Source organism: Microcebus murinus, unplaced genomic scaffold (assembly GCF_040939455.1).
Source record: "Microcebus murinus isolate Inina unplaced genomic scaffold, M.murinus_Inina_mat1.0 scaf027_hap2_Mmur4.0, whole genome shotgun sequence".
NCBI classification, from domain to species: domain Eukaryota; kingdom Metazoa; phylum Chordata; class Mammalia; order Primates; family Cheirogaleidae; genus Microcebus; species Microcebus murinus.
In genome coordinates this window covers 175475-191456 of record NW_027438973.1, presented here as the reverse complement: position 1 = coordinate 191456, position 15982 = coordinate 175475, and the positions used below count along the sequence as shown (strand labels likewise).

The 15982-nt window shown below is 47.0% G+C and overlaps 1 protein-coding gene across 1 annotated transcript; it reads right to left on the bottom strand.

Moving 5' to 3' along the window:
• Positions 1 to 250: 250 nt before the first annotated feature.
• LOC142868165 (melanoma-associated antigen 11-like) lies at positions 251 to 3947 on the bottom strand. Its single transcript, XM_075999886.1, has 2 exons — positions 3841 to 3947; positions 251 to 1825 (listed from the first exon to the last, which is right to left on the bottom strand). The coding sequence occupies exon 2, from the start codon at positions 1816 to 1818 to the stop codon at positions 874 to 876; it is 945 nt and encodes a 314-aa protein (XP_075856001.1). The 5' UTR covers positions 1819 to 1825; positions 3841 to 3947; the 3' UTR covers positions 251 to 873.
• Between the last annotated feature and the right edge of the window lie 12035 nt (positions 3948 to 15982).

Sequence of the window (15982 nt, the reverse complement as noted above, 5' to 3'; positions counted from 1 at the left end):
CCTTCCGTCACTAGTTCTTTAGGACTTAGAGGGCATCTCACCACCTTAATTATATGACTGAAGCTCCTAGACTCTCTCATTCTATGGGCAGGGGCGGGTCTGGCTCACCCTAGTGTCTCCGTTAACCCAGGGCCTTCCAAAGAGCAGGTGCTCAATGAATACTTGGGGAACAAATGTGCCAGGGAGCAGGGGCTCTTATTTCTTTATTTTTTTCTTTTATTTATATAAATTTTTAAACTTCAAAATATTATATATGTAGATTAAAATTTCCACTACATTCTCAAATAATCCAATTCACATACACATATATATTTTAGTTGTATAGAAAAACAGATAAAAGGGGTAAGAAGCCAAGAAATAACTGTCTTTAAATTTTATTTCTCTATTTCATAACTCCATATATTTAAATGCAATGTTCTTTCACATTGCCAAGAAAATCCTTATTCCAATGAAATTCCAATTCCACCTTGTTCCAAGCAGAAAAATGTAATGGAAGGTTTCTCCATTTGTTTTACAAAATAACAGACTCTTTACTTTTGATAAGCAAAATGACATGTGTGGTAAATATCATTCACCAACTTAGATGCTGAAGTTAATTAAATCTTCTATGGAACAAAACAAACTTTGTAAAATTCCAAAAGGAAAACAAAGATCAATTTCTAAGTCACCCAAATGTAACGGGAGCACAAAATGTTATGCACTGGTGGTTTCCCCAACCTTCTTGGTCCCTCCACTACCTTAAAGAACTAACCGATCTCTTCAAACACAGAGTAAAGAACAACTAATTTCTCATGGGGCAGGAGAAGCTGCTTGAAGGGGACCTGGATGCGAACTGGCCCTGCCTCCCTCATCAGCCCTGGCTGCAACTCCTGCTCACATCCCTTCTTCCTCATCTCTCAAAGCCTCTTCATACAGGAGTGGGAAGGATCTTGGATCACACCCATTGACCTTGGCCACATACTCCAGGACTTTCAACTTGCTCGTTTCAGCATGGGCCCTGGGACCCCACAGGAACTCATAACATGCAGGATCACTGTTGGCCACCTGCCGGTACTCCAGGTACCCTTCCCGCACCCAATCCTGGGTGACGAGCTTCCGGGGTTCCCCGTACATTACATGCTCCATCCCAGCATGCACCCCCATCACACCCAGCCCCTCCCAGATGACCTCCTCTGGGGCACAATCTCCCTCCAAGAAGATCAAGCCAAGGACAATGATCAGGAGGCCGACCTTGGGAAAGCGCTGGTCATCATTCAGTTCCTCATAGTAGGTAAGGCCCACGGAGGTGACGAGGATGTAGGACTGGCCTGCGGGGTCAACTTCCTTCACGTCGACTCCAAAGACCAGCTGCATGCAGTCGGAAGCTTCTCGGAAGATCTCAGCGAAGTGATCTTGGTAATCCTTGATGACAATATCCAGCATTTCTTCCTTGGTGATCAGCTCCTTGATTCGATACTTGAGGAGCAGGAAATGAATCAAATCAGATATCTTCTCTTCTAGTGCCTCTCGTTGCACGGACGCCGGGTCCTGGGAGCTGCTTGGCCCCTCCTCTTCTTGGTTGCTGGAGCCTTGATTGGAAGCCAGGCCAGTGGGGGAGGAGGAGGCTCCCTGAGGACTTCCAGGAGGACTCGGTGTGGCGGCAGCTGGCACTTCCTCCAGGGTGCCCGGGGTCACAGTAGAGGAGGAGGCAGCCGCCCCCTCCTCCTCAGCCCCGGGAGACTGTGCACCCACCAGGCGCTGTGCCTCTCTTTGGGCCCGAAGGCCTCCCTGAACCCTGCGGTGCTGACTCCTGTGATGGTGGCGGTGGCGGCGAGGCATGATGGCTCTGGGGGGGAAGCAAGCAGGAATGTGGGCAGGAGCTGGGTAATGGGGACCCATAGGCCTGGGGAGAAAGGGACTGTGTAAGTGGCATCAGTGAGAACCACAGCCTGGAGGATCTAACAAAGATCAACCTGCAGGCTTTCTCCTTAGGTGATGCTCTGGGGCCTCCCAGGGCCCCTGTCCTCCTGGAGGGCCTGTCCCCCTAGCACCTGAAGAAGGAAGCAGCAGGCCAGCAGAGGGCAAGGCTCTAGGGCCGACAGTGGGTGGGTGGGGCCGGGCGCTGTGGGGTTCTCTCTGCCTTTGGGTGGATGGTCTCTACTGTGCTCACTAAAGCTCCTCAGCTGTCAACTAGAGGGCGCTAGACCAGACCCCTCTGCTATCCCGAGAAAATCTCAGAATAAAAGCTCACATTCCTGATACAGAGCAGAAGGCAGTGTGGGCCCGAAATCTGGCCCCATCTGCCCTGGGCCTCCCAGAGAGGACAGTACCATTGAGTGGGGTCGATGTGTTCTCGGGGAGGAGCTTGCTCGGTCCTCACCTTGATGCCTGGCAAGGCCTGGGAGGGAGGGTGGACCTGAGGCCACCTCCTTAAACCAAGGCCCTGTCTCCACCAGACACCAGAAGAGGAAGTGAGGGGAGGCCACCCACGCACTGTTCCCTGTGTCTTTCCCAGGCCGACAGGAGGGGCAGGGCAGGGTTGGGTCTTGTGTGTTGGGTGAGTAGGGTCCCCTCAGTCCTGACCCTGACTCCTGGCAGGGCATTGGATCCTGCCTGTGCTGCTGACCTGAGTGCAGCCTGCTCAGACGATGGCCTCCACCTCCCAGAGACCAGTGATCCAGATATGAGAGAGGGGACCTCAGCCTGACAGCCCTGCACAGGCATTTCAGGCTCTCAACAGAGCAGGGGCGGATATCTGTGGGGGCCGGTCTGTGTCTGGGCTGGGGGTGCCTTCAATCCTCCCTCAGGGTGCTCACTTTGACTCTTGGCAGATTCTGGGACCACTGTGTCTGTCGACCAGATGGGGTTGACTGTGTTGACCTGATGCCACCCTGTCAGAACAAGTTACTCACCTCCCTGGGAGCCCCGAAACAAAAGCAAGGAGGTGCCATATCCCATCACCCCTGCGTGGGGTCTCCGGGTCTGACAACAGGGGTTTGGCCCGTCTGTTCTGGCGTGGGGCCTCCCGTAGTCCTCCTCTAGGGGCCTGCCCTCCTCACCCCATCCCGCCTGACATGGGCAGACATCCCCCGTTTAGACCAAGGCCTCATCTTCCTGAGGATTCCCCAACTTCCTGACCTGGCAGAAGTGTACTGGCCACTTAGGGTCACCCCCGATCGGGTCCAGGACAGCTGGAGTTTGCCGGGTCCCTATTATCTGGGCTGGGAGTACCTTCAGTCCTCACCAGGGTGCACACCTCGGGCCTGGCATGTCCTGGGACTCCTCCCTCTGCTGGCTGGCCTCACCCCTCGGACCAAGGTGCTCACCTCCTTGAGACCCCCCACCCCCAGCCACGTGGCAGAAAAGAGCAACGCCACATGCCACCCCTGCCCTGGGCCTCCAGGGCGGAAAACAGGGATGCCAGACTCTGTGCGAGCCCCCTTCTGGGGAGTGCGGAGGTACCTCATGCCTTTAATCTCACCAACTTTCTTCCCGTGATTCACGCCGGACCCTAGACTCCGCCCTCTGCTGACGTCACAACTCCCCTCGGACCAAAGCCCTCCCCTCCCTGCGACCCCGAAGACAGAAGCCACGACGCACCACATCTGGCCACCCTGCCCAGGGTCCAGGTCTCCCTGTGTACTGGAGAGTAAGGTACACACTGTCTTCCCTCTGTGTCTTCCCCTTGACCCCGGCGGGGCCTGGGCCCCCATCCCCTGTTGACCAGCGTCCTCACCCCTCAGATTCCCGAGGCTGAATTCGGGAGGTGTCTCAAGGTGAAATTTGTTCTGGGGCCTCCCGGGGTCACAGCAGGGGCAGGGGCGATTCTATGCGGCCCACCATTCTCCCTCAGCATCTCACCTTGACTCCTAACACAGCCTTGGCCCTCTCCTCTCCGCCGACGTGAAGTCCGCCCCTCAGACCAACAGCCTCGCCTCTGTCAGGCCCCCAGGCGGAAGTCGGTGGACGTCACCTCCGGGCCCCATACCCGGGGCTTCCCAGGGATGACAGCAAGGGTGGAATGGGATTGGTGGTGGGAGGCCTCAGTCTCCCTCAGGGTCCCGCCCCTGATGCCTGGCAGAGCCGGGGCCCCGCCCTCTCGGGACCTGCCAGGGCCTCGGGTCTCACGAGGCTCTGATCTATTTCTTTATAATTCCAGTTCTTCTGCTCATGACTGTTATATACATGTGACTGCTGGTAGTATCTGTTTATGCTTGCAAAAATACGTATGTCATTATTGTGTAATTTTTTAATTCATTTTCAAAAAGTGAAATTTTATTTTTTTATTTCAATAGATTTAGACGGTAAAAGTGTTTTTTGTTTGTTTTTTTTTTTGATGTATGGGTGAACTGTATAGCTGTGAACTCAGGAATTTTAGTGTACCCATCAGCTGAAGTGTGTAAATTGTGCTCAATTGGTAATTTTTGATCCCTCACCCCATCCCCTTTTGAGTCTCCAAAGTCTATTATACCACTCTGCATGACAATGGTATACCCATTGCTTAGCTCCCACTTGAAAATGAGTACGTGTGTTATTTCTTTTTGCACTCTTGAGTTACTTCATTTAGGATAGTGTGTTCCAGTTCCATTCTAGTTGCTGTGCTGCAAAAGAAATTATTTCATTCTTTTATATGGCTGAGTGGCATTCCTTGGTGTGTGTGTGTGTGTGCGCATATGTATGTATATATTTCTCTCTGTGTGTGTATACACACACACACATATATATGTATATATATATGTATATATATATATATATATATATATATCAATATCACATTGTCTTTATCCATGCCTCAGTTGATGGGCACTTAGGTTGATTCCATTGATTTCATACCTATACAATTGTGAATCGTGCTCTGATAAACACATGCGTGGATGTGTATTTTTGATAAAATGACTTAATTCCCCTTGGGTACATAAAACTGTTGGTTCTTTTAGGAATCTCCTTATTGTTTACCATAGAGTTTGTACTAATTTACATTTCCACCAAGAATATATAAGCAGGCCGGGCGCGGTGGCTCACGCCTGTAATCCTAGCACTCTGGGAGGCCGAGGCGGGCAGATTGCTCGAGGTCAGGAGTTCGAAACCAATCTGAGCAAGAGTGAGACCCCCCTCTCTACTATAAATTTAAAAAACGAAATTAATTGGCCAACTAATATATAGAGAAAAAATCTGCCGGGCATGGTGGCGCATGCCTGTAGTCCCAGCTACTCGGGAGGCTGAGGCAGCAGGATTGCTTGAGCCCAGGAGTTTGAGGTTGCTGTGAGCTAGGCTGACGCCAGGGCACTCACTCTAGCCTGGGCAACAAAGCGAGACACTGTCTCAAAACAACAACAACAACAACAAAAAGAATTAAAAAAAAAGAATATATAAGCATTCACTTTTCACCACATCCATGGCAACATCTGTTTTGTTTGTTTTGTTTTACTTTTTAATAATGGCCATTCTGACGGCGTAAGGTGGTATCTCATTGTGGTTCAAAGTTGCATTTCCCTGATGATTAGTGATGTTGAGCATTTTTTCATCTTTCTTGGCCACTTGTTTCTCTTCTTTGGAAGAACATCTGTTCATGTCTTTTGCCCACTTTTTAACAGGGCCATTTGTTTTTTTCTTGCTTATTTATTTGAGTTCCTTGTCAATTCTGGATATTAGTCATTTGTCAGATACATAGTTTGCAAATATTTTTTCACTTTCACTTTCTATTTGCTGTATTGCTTATTTATTTGCTGTGCAGATGCTTTTTAGCTTAAGTCCCATTTATTTCTTCTTGGTTTTGTGGTATTTGCTTTTGGGATCTTAGTCACAAATTCTTTGTCTAGGCCAAGGTCCAGAAGAGTTATTCCTAAGCTTTCTTCTAGAAAGTTCTTCCTGATTAAAGCGTATGACATTGTAAATTTCCAAAAACTTACTCATTTTCTTTAGATTTTCCAGTTTGTGTGTATATGGTTGTTTGGAGTAGTCTTGGATGATCTCTTATATTTCTGTGCTATCAGTTGTGATGTCTCTTTTTTCACTTCTGATTGATCTTATTTCAGTTCTCTCTATTCTCTTCTTGGTCATTCTAGCCAGTGTTGTGTCAATTTGGTTTATCTTTTTATAGAACCAACTTTTTGTTGCATTGATCCTTTGTAGTGTTTTTTGTTGTTGTTTCCATTTTATTTAGTTCTGCTCTGATCTTTTTTATTCCTTACCTTCTCCTAGCTTTGAGTTTATTTTTTGAGTTCCCTGTGGTTTGACATTAAGTTCTTAATTTGTGATCTCTCAGTTTTGTTTTTCTTTTTTTTTTTTTTTATGTAGTCAGTTAGTGCTATGGACTTCCCTCTTAGCACATCTTTTTCTGCAAGATCCCAGCGATTTAGGTAGCTCCTGTTGCCATTATCATTCAATTCAATTGTTTGTGTTTTTAACCTCCACCTTGATTTCATCATCAACCCGAAGCTCATTCAGGAGCAGGTTGTTTAATTTCCACATATATGTGTAGTTTTGAGACTTCTTATTGAAATTGATTCCTGGTTTTTAATCCAGTGTGTTCTGACAAGAAATATGGTATAATTTTGATTTTTTAAAAATTTGCTGTGACTTGTTTCGTGGCCTAACATACATCGTCTATCTTTGAAGATGTGCCATGTACAGATGAGAAGAATATATATTCTAGAGTGCGGAGATAGAATATTCTGTAAATGTCTCTTAGGTCTATTTGTTCGAGAGTCCCATGTAAGTCCAGTGTTTCTTTGTTGATTATCTGCCTTGATGATCTGTCTAGTTTTGTTAGTGACATGTTGAAGTCCCCCGCTATGATAAACTTGCTGTTTATTTCCTTTCTTAGGTCGAGTAGTATTGCTTTTATGAATCTAACAGCTCCAGTGTTAGGTGTGTATATATTTAGGATTGTTACAACTTCTTGTTGAATTGATTCCTTTATCAATGTGTAATGACGGTCTTGGCTTTTTTAATTTTTTTTTTAATGCGGTTCACGTAAAGTCCATTTTATCTAATTTTAAAATAGCTATTCCTGCTCACTTCTGGTTTCCATTTGTGTGGAATATTTTTTCTCCTCTGTTACCTTGAATTTGTGGCTCATTTATGAGTTAAGTGGGTTTCTTGGAGACAGCAGATATTTTATTTTTAATCCATTCCACCAATCAGCATATTGTAAGTGGAACATTTGGAAGGTTTACGTTCAATGTCAATATTGATATGTTAGACACTGTCCCAGAAATCATGTTTATTTGTACCTACTTGCTTTTTATTCTCCCTTGTCTTACTGTTTTATAAGAGCTGTGAGTTTTTACTTTAGCGTGTTTTTGCACAGGTGAGTATCGACTGTTCTTTTCGCTGTGTGGAGCACTTTTAAGCATTTCTTATAGGAGGTTGTAATGGTGAAAAATTCCCTAAGTGTTTGCTAGACTGGGAGAGAGTTTATTTCTCCTTCGTTTATGAAATTTAGTTTTGCCAGATACAAAATTATTGGCTGACAGTTAGTTTGCTTCAGAAGATTAAAGATGAGACCCCAGTCTCTTCTGGCTTGTAAGATTTCTGCTGAGAAGTCTGCAGTTAGTCTGATGGAGTTTCCTTTGTAAATTAGTTGATGCTTTCATCTCACAGCTTTTAGGATTTTCTCTTTCACTTTGACTTTGGCCAGACTGATGTTGATGTGCCTGGGTTATTTCCTATTTGCAGTGAGTCTTCCAGGAGTCCATTGACCTTTTGGTATCTTGAAGTCTAAACCTTGTAGCAAGTCCAGGGACGTTTTCCTCCATTATTCCCTTAAATAGGTTTTCCATGCTTTTTGCTCTTTCTTCTTCTCTCTTGGGAATACCTATGATTTTCATGGTTGGGAGTTTTACATAATCCCATATTTCTCGATATCTTCTTTTCATTTCTCTTGATTTTCTTTCATTTTGAATAACTGCGTTAATTCAAAAGCCTTGTGTTCAAGCTTGGAAAATGCTTTCTTCTGCTTTTTCTACTCTATTGTTAAGAATTTCCACTATATTTTCAAATTCCCTAAATAAGTCTTTCATTTTCAGATATTTTGTTATTTTTTTATATCAGCATATTATGGGGTTACAAATGTTTAGGTTACATGTATTGCCTTTGCCCCACACAAATCACATCTTTAAGCATGTCCATCCCCCAGAAGGTGTGCACTGCAACCATTAGCTATGAATGTACCCCGCCCCCACCCCCGCTCACCTGCCCAACACCCAGTGAATGTTACTACTCTATGTGCACATAAGTATTGATCAATTAATACCAGTTTGATGGTGAGTAGATGTGGTGCTTGTTTTTCCATTCTTGTGATACTTCACTAAGTAGAAAGTGTTCCAGCTCTATCCAGGATAATACAAGAGGTGCTAGATCACCATTGTTTATTGTGGCTGAGTAGAACTCCATGCCATACATATACCACATTTTATTAATCCACTCATGTATTGATGGGCACTTGGGATATTTCCACATCTTTGCAATTATGAATTGTGCTGGTATAAACATTGAAGTGCAGATGTGGAAAGTAATATGGAGATATCTCAAACAACTAAAAGTAGAACTGCTATTTGACCCAGCCTTCCTATTACTGGGCATCTATGCAAAGGATAAAAAGATATTCTGGGTTTTTTTTTCTTTTTTTTTTTTTAATATCTACCTCATTAGTGAATTTTTCATTGGCATCCTGATGTTTGTTTGTTTGTTTGTTTGTTTGTGTTTGTTTTCAGCTTTCTTGTCGATCCCACTGAGCTTGCTTGCAATCCATATTTTGAATTCCACATCTGACATTTCTAAAAATTTCCTTTTGGTTAGAATCCATTCCTGCAAAGCTAGTGTGATCCTTTGGGGGAGTTTCAAAAGGGCCTGCTTTTTCATATTTCCAGAGTTCTTATGCTGGTTCCTTCTCATCTGGAATCACTTTCCTCAGCTGAAAACAAATAACTTTGTGATTCACCTTTTCTCTTCTGCTGGGAATGCTGTGTGTTGCTCAGTATAGGGAGGGACAGGTACACTACCTTTCAGCTCCTGCAGATAGGTGCCCACTATGGTGTTGCTGGCAATTTGGGTCAGCTAGACCTTAGACCCCTAGGAGAATGGTCAGGTGCCAACGGTGGTGGACTAGGTCAGGCAATCTCCAGTTCCCGGGCACCTGGATAACATTCCTGAGTCCTGGGGGACCAGATTGACACCAGGCTGAGAAACTTTTCCTCAAGCATCCCTGGGTTCAGGTGCTGGTTGTGATAGTGATGGGTGAGGTGATCTCCTGCTGCAGAAAAATGCTCGAGCAGAAGAAGGGTGGGCAGGGTGGATGCACTGTGAGCCTGTGACAGAAGGGGTGGGCCCCTATTTATGAGATTGGTAGTAGCAGGTAGCTGTGGGAGGCACAAGCTGCTGATACCTCCCTCTCTCAGTGGTGGAAGCAGTCTTTGTCCTCCAGTGCGCAAAAGTGCCCAGAGTCCCAGCTCCCACCCTGACCCAGCTGAAGCAGAGGGGGTAGAGCCAGCTCAACCCGCTGTGTCGTTGTGTGAAGGGCCCCCAGACTGGCTGTGGGCTGTGGCTAAAATGCTGCAGCAGAGGTGAACGTGTGCTTGTGCCAGAGTCTTGCCTCCAGAGATGGTAGGCTCCTCCCCAAAGAGACAGGAAGCTCAGGGGGAGGGCTGCTAGCCCCACCCTCCCTCAGTGGAGGTGGTAGCTTTTGTCTTGGGACATACTACAGCATGTGCTGCCACTTTTTAGAAGGAAAGGAGTGAGCTCCAAGCTCTGTAGAATCCTGGGTGTGATAGGCCCTCTGTCAGAGGTGAGGCAGCTGCTCACAAGTGCCCTGGCTTAATCGTCCCCTGTGGACCCCTTGCCCATAGCAGATGGACACAGCCATAGCTGTGGGGGAGGTGAGGAGGATAAGGCCCCAAATGGTGGGGAGCTGATGCCCTGGTCCCCATGGTCCTATGTGACCCTCTGGTGTGCTACACTCTCATCTCAGCTGGAAGCAGCCTGTCCTGAATGCCCATCCTCTGGGAGACCCTCAGTTTCTCCGTGACCCACTGGTCCTCCAAGGGTACTGCAGTCTGTGTGGGTGCTGGGGGGTGTTGGCTGTGGATCCAGCAGGGTAGAGACCCAGAGGCTAGATTCTTGTTGAGCCAGCTGTAAAAACACTGCCTGTCTGTGAAGAGAAGGAAATGAACCCCAGCCTGTGTGCATAAACCGGACTCGGTGAGCACAGTCCTGTTTGGGGTGGGAAGAGGGACGGACTCCAGAGGCCTTAGCCAGGGCAAGAGGCTGGATTTGGAGGCTGATGGGAAGGACAGAGTTGAGGACGGTTCAGGAATGTTGGGTTCACATTGCCTAGTGCTCTGTGCTTGTGTTGGGTTTCCATTTTTGTCCTTTTTAAAGATATTCATGACCCTCCAAAGATTTCTTGCATCCCTTCAATTTTCACAAATTTCCCCAGACTTTATTTTGAGCAATTTTGGATTTATAGGAAAACTTCCAAGCTGGCACAGAGAGTGCCCACATACCCCACACACAGTTCCCCGTTATTGATATCGAACATCAGTATGGTACGTGCATTGCGATTAAGGAGCTAATATTGAGAATTATTAACTAAGGTTCACACTTTATTCAGATTGCCTGTTTTTAATGTCTGATGGCCTTTTCTGCTGTTCCAGGATCCCATGCAGGATACGACAGTACATTCAGTTGCCACGTCTTCTTAGGCTGCTCTGGGCTGTGACCGTTTCTCAGAAGTTCCTTGTTTTGATGACCTTGATGGTTTTGAGGAGGACTGTTCAGGTATATTGTAGGATGCCCCTCAGTTGGGATCTGTCTGATGCTTTTCTCATGATTAGACTGAGGTTATTATGGGTTTGGGGGAGGAAGACCACGGAAGTGATGTGCCCCTCTCATCAGGTAATAATATCAAGGGAACCAATAATGAACTTGACTTACCACCGTCGACGCTGACCTCGATCATCTGGCTGAGGTAGTGTCCGTCAGATTTCTACACTGTAAATCCACTCTCTGAGTTCCCCTTTCCACACCGTACTTGAGGAAGGATGTCACTGTGCTCAGACCACACCGAAGGAGTGGTGAGTTGTGCCTCACCTTCTTGAGGGAGGAGTATCCACTTAAATTAGTTTGAATTCTTGTCCAAGTTAAGTTTGTCCATTCTCATTTACTCATTTATCCACTTCTCTCAGTTTGGAATCAAGGATATTTGTTTTATTCTTTTCATTATAACCCAATACTGTTTTATTTAACTTGTTGCTCTAACTGTTTCAACTTTGGCCATTGGGGCGTCCTCTCCATTAGCTCCTATGTCTCTTTGACATACCCTTGAAGTGTTTGTGTGTGTTTGTGTGTGTGTGTGTGTGTGTGTGTGTGTGTGTGTGTTCATGTGCGTCTTACTACGTCCTTACTTTCCAGTACGACAAGGTGTTCCAGGCTCATTTGCATATTTCCTGTCCTAGAATCACCCATTTGTTTTTGGATCCCTGGTTCCTTTTCTTGCAGAATGTTTTTAGAAACCAAGATCTGTGTGCCAGGGGTGCTCATGGCTACTGGGGTGTTATTGCTCCTAGACCCTGTCAGCTGATAGAAAAATAAATATATGCACTTGTACTACCCCCTGTGTGCAGCACATATTTATAAATATTTCTATGTGTAACCACGCATGTCTACATTAGGCTAAACATCTGTTCATACTGAAGACCCTCCTCATTACATGTGCCTCCTCCCCTTGCCTCTAAGTAAACTCCCACTTCAACCCTGAGAAAGCTGCCTCCCAGCATTCACTGTTCATTTTCATACTTATTCACTTCAGGTATACCTGAATAGCAGTATCAGAATTGTTAACTTGGTGGTTGTTAACTTCATGGCAGAATTGTTGGTCAGCAGCCTTATGAGCAAGCATGTGATGGCTGTGTAGTTCCCTGTGCCTTTAGTCTTACAGACTCTACTCACTTCCAAAGCTACTTAGGTCAGCACCTTTTCCCTCATCCATCCACTGAGGTTGTTTCATACTTTTGTAGTGCATTTAGATTCCTCTGGCAGACTCCGTTTCTTCCTGGCATTCCTCTGACTTCCTGCATGATTTTTTAATTAATTAATTAATTTTTTTTTTTTTTAAGACCGAATGTCACTCTGTCACCCCGGTGAGAGTGCAGTGGCATCATCACAGCTCACTGCAACCTCAACGTCCTGGGCTCTAGTGATCCTCCTGCCTCGGCCTCCCGAGTAGCTGGGAGTATAGTTGTGCAGTAGCTAAGTTTTCCATTTTTAGTAGAGATAGGTTCTCACCCTTGCTCATGCTGGTCTCGAACCTCTGAGCTCAAGCAACCCTCCTGCCTCGGCCTCCCAGAGTGCTAGGATTACAAGTGTGAGCCACTGTGCCCTGCCTCTGCATGATATTTTTAAATGTGTGTTTTAAATGTGCATGCATTAAGGTTCACCCTTTGTTCTGTAAAGGTCAGTGGGCTTTGACAAATGCACAATATCAGGTATCCACAATTACAGTGCCATTCAGAATCCTTTCACGGACCTAAAAAATTGCCTGCCCTCATCTACTCAACCCTTCTTCCCTTGCCCATGAAGCCCTGTCAATCACTGATCCTTTTATTATCTCTATACTTTAGCCTTCTGCAGAATGTCATAGAACTGGAATGGTACAGTATATAGCCTTTCAGAATGACGTCATTAATCTCAGTCTCCTTTCTTTTTTCTTGGTCAGTCCAGCTAAAGGTGGGTCGATGTCTTTGACATTTTCAAAGAACAAATTTTGGTTGCATCCATTTCCTCTACTGTATTTTGTTCTATTTCATTTATTCCTTGTCTGTTATTTCCTTCTTTGTGCTTGTTTTGCATTGGTTTGCTCTTTCTAGTTTCTAAATGATGAAAGTTAGGTTATTGATTCGAGAGCTTTCTGCTTTTTTAAGTAGGCGTGTACAGTCCCTATTTCTCAGTGCTGCCGCTGCCGCATCCCATAACTGTTGTTAGGTTGCATTTTTGTTTCTGTTCCTTTCAAAGAATTTTCTAGTTTCTCTTGTGCTCACTCCTCTGACCCGTTGGTTACTGTTATGCACTGAACTCCTAGTGCCCAGTACCTCAGGATGTGAGTGTATTTGGAGAGAGGGCCTTTAAAGAGGTAATGAAGTTTAAATGAGGTCCTTAATCCAATCTGACTGGTGTCCTCATCAACACAGGAGTTTAGGACACATAAAAAGAGACAGCACGGGTGCGTATGCACAGAGGGACGGCCACCATGAGAAGAGGCAGCAAGGGGACAGCCCCTGCAAGCCAAGGAGAGAGGCCTCAGGAGAAAGCAAGCCTACTGGCACCTCAGTCTTAAGAGTTCCCGCCTCCACAAGTGTGAGAAAATAAGTTTCTGATGTTGAAGCTACCCCATCAGTAGTATTTTCTGTGGCAGCCCTAGCAAACTAATTCAATTATTCAGGAATGTGTTGTATAATTTCTGTATTTTTGCAAATTCCCCACATTTCCTTCTGTTATTGGTTTCCAGTTTCATTCCCTTTTGGTCAGAGAGCATACGTCGTATGCGTTCAATCCTTCTGAATCCTTTAAAGTTTACTGAGAGGTGTTGTACGGTGTAACAGATGGAGAAAGAAACATACCCTGGAGAAAGTTCCATGTACGCTTGAGAAGAACATGGATTCTGTTGTTGTTGGGTGGAGTGTTGTATAGATGTCTGTTAGGCCGAGTTGTTTTATTGTGTTGTTCGAGTCTTCTATTCCTGTACTGGTCTTCTGTCTCGTTGTTCTGCCCAGTATTGAAAACGAGGTGAATCTGTCTGCTAGGGCTGCCCTAAGAAAGGACCACAGACTGGGTAGCTTAAACAACAGAAATTGACCTTCTCACAGTTCTGGAGGTGGATAGAACCAGGCGATTCAGTTTCTGATAAGGCCACCCTTCCTGTTTTGCTGACAGCTGCCTTCTCACTGTGTCTTCTCACGTGGCCTCTTGTCTGTGAGAGTGCAGGAAAAGAGAGGTATCTGGTGTGTCTCCTCTGCTTATAAGCACACCAGATGTGTGAGAATGGCCTCCCACCCTTATGACTTCATTTCACCTTCAATGACTCCCTAATGGCTCCAATTCCAAATACAGTCTCACAGGGGGTTAGGACTTTAGCATATGAATGGGGGAGGAGACAAAAATGCAGTCCACAGCAGGGGGGTATTGTAGGATTGTCTCTTTCAATTCTGTCAGTTTTTGCTTAATCCATCTAGTGTTCTGTCAGTGGTTCTCAAGAGATCCCCTTGACCTCCACCAGCTATTGGATCTGGACCAACAGGTGAGGCAGATGTAACCACCCGCCACCAGGGGACAGAGTGGGGCTCCCTGGCTGGTAGATGTAGCCCTGCTTGCACCCCGCACTCAACTCACCCACCTCTACCCACCCCATTCTTGTGGAGATTTGTGAATGGGCCCATTTGCATCACCCTTTCTCCCTGACAGCCAAGGGGTTCTTCCCCTGCCCCCTCCACAGACCCTCTGCAGCCTGTCATCTTCTGTTGGTACACACTTTCTCCGTCTGTGCTCTTCCAGGCTCCCTGGCGCAGTGATTCCACAGCTCCCTGCCCTCATCTGGCAGGCAGCTGGGACACAGCTCCTTTCCAGAATAAGGAGCAGCTGTCATTTAGTGAAGTCTCTGTGCGATGTCATGCTGAGTCCTCATGGCATTTCTGAATGTGGGTATGAAACCAGGCAGCCCCCGAGGGTAGCACGGCAGCAACTGACAGAGGGGTCCTGCACCCGGGCTGAGCTTCGGCCTCGACACTCACTGGGGGGATCTGGGAGCCATCATCACCCAGGACACACCGTGCCTTTGTCCTGAAAGTCCCAGGCTTTGATGGAGAGAGTAAGTGCTCCACATAGTGCCTATGCACGAGAGCAAGAAGGTGTGGGACACATATTGGAAAAGGACCAGTGAGAGAGGTGCATGTGAAAAGGTTGTGCCCTAACCGGCTTAAGTGCTGGCCATCCGGGGAATATTCATTTCTGCCTTCCCCAAAATGCCTGTGAGGTGCCCTGGCTCACCTCCCTTCTAAGGAGCCAAGAGTGCTGGAAATGTGAGCTGGCTAACTCAGATATGCTGGACAGAAGCCCTCCTTTCTCTGGCTAGGAGGGGCTTCTGTCAACCAGCGCACGGGCTGAACATCTCAGAGCCAACTTCTCGCACTGATCTAGGGGTGGCACACCTTCAGCTTCACCTCCTGCCTCCATCCTCTGGTTAAGTACTTACTACTGGTCGCCTCGCTTGTGGGCCTCACCCTCACTCAAGCAGGAAGGTGGAGTCACTGACATCGAACAAGGAGGGTAAGAGTGTAGGGCTTTGAACCTCAGTCAGCAAGCACACACAGGCTGCCTGGAGCACCTTGGTAGATCCCTGAGTCACAGGGCAGTTAGGAAAAGGAAAGGCTGCGCCCCCGCTCCCCAAGTGCTTTCTTCCCAAGAGGTCTGAAGAGCCTACTTTGGGGCATACTCCCTAAGGCGGGCTCAGGGGATTCAGGAGCTTGTGACTGGCTGGTTCCAAGTACCCGTTGGTTCTGCCCATTCACCTGGGGCAGGGGAGGTGGAGATTGGCACATGGCTACCGCGGGGCCTGTCCACAGGGCTTACTGCGAGCCTGGCAATGCATGTCACCCAGGTCTCCTCTCAGCCCCGTGAGTGCCTCTCCCCGCAATGACCGAACGCCAGCACCATCAGGAGGCCAGAGGTGCCGAGGAAGTTGTGGTGCTGCAGGAGAGTAGCTCAGACTAGGGTCGCTCCAGGAGGGAAGAGGCTCTGGGGTCGGCACAGGGCCCCAGTGAGGCAGCTACTGGCCCTGCCTGCCAGGGCCTGGTCTGCGGTGTGTCTCTCTGGCAATACGAGGCCTTCCCTCCGTCGGCCGTTTCTGAGGCTCTCCCCTGTCTACATGCTGTGAGCCTGAACCCAGTGCTCTGTACTTTGTCCTCAGGCCAAAGAACCTGATTGTGTTACGGGAGGGGTGTGTATGTGGAAA

Excerpts from the sequence above, each read along its gene's own strand:
- LOC142868165 (XM_075999886.1), bottom strand. The coding sequence starts at position 1,818 with ATGCCTCGCCGCCACCGCCACCATCACAGGAGTCAGCACCGCAGGGTT.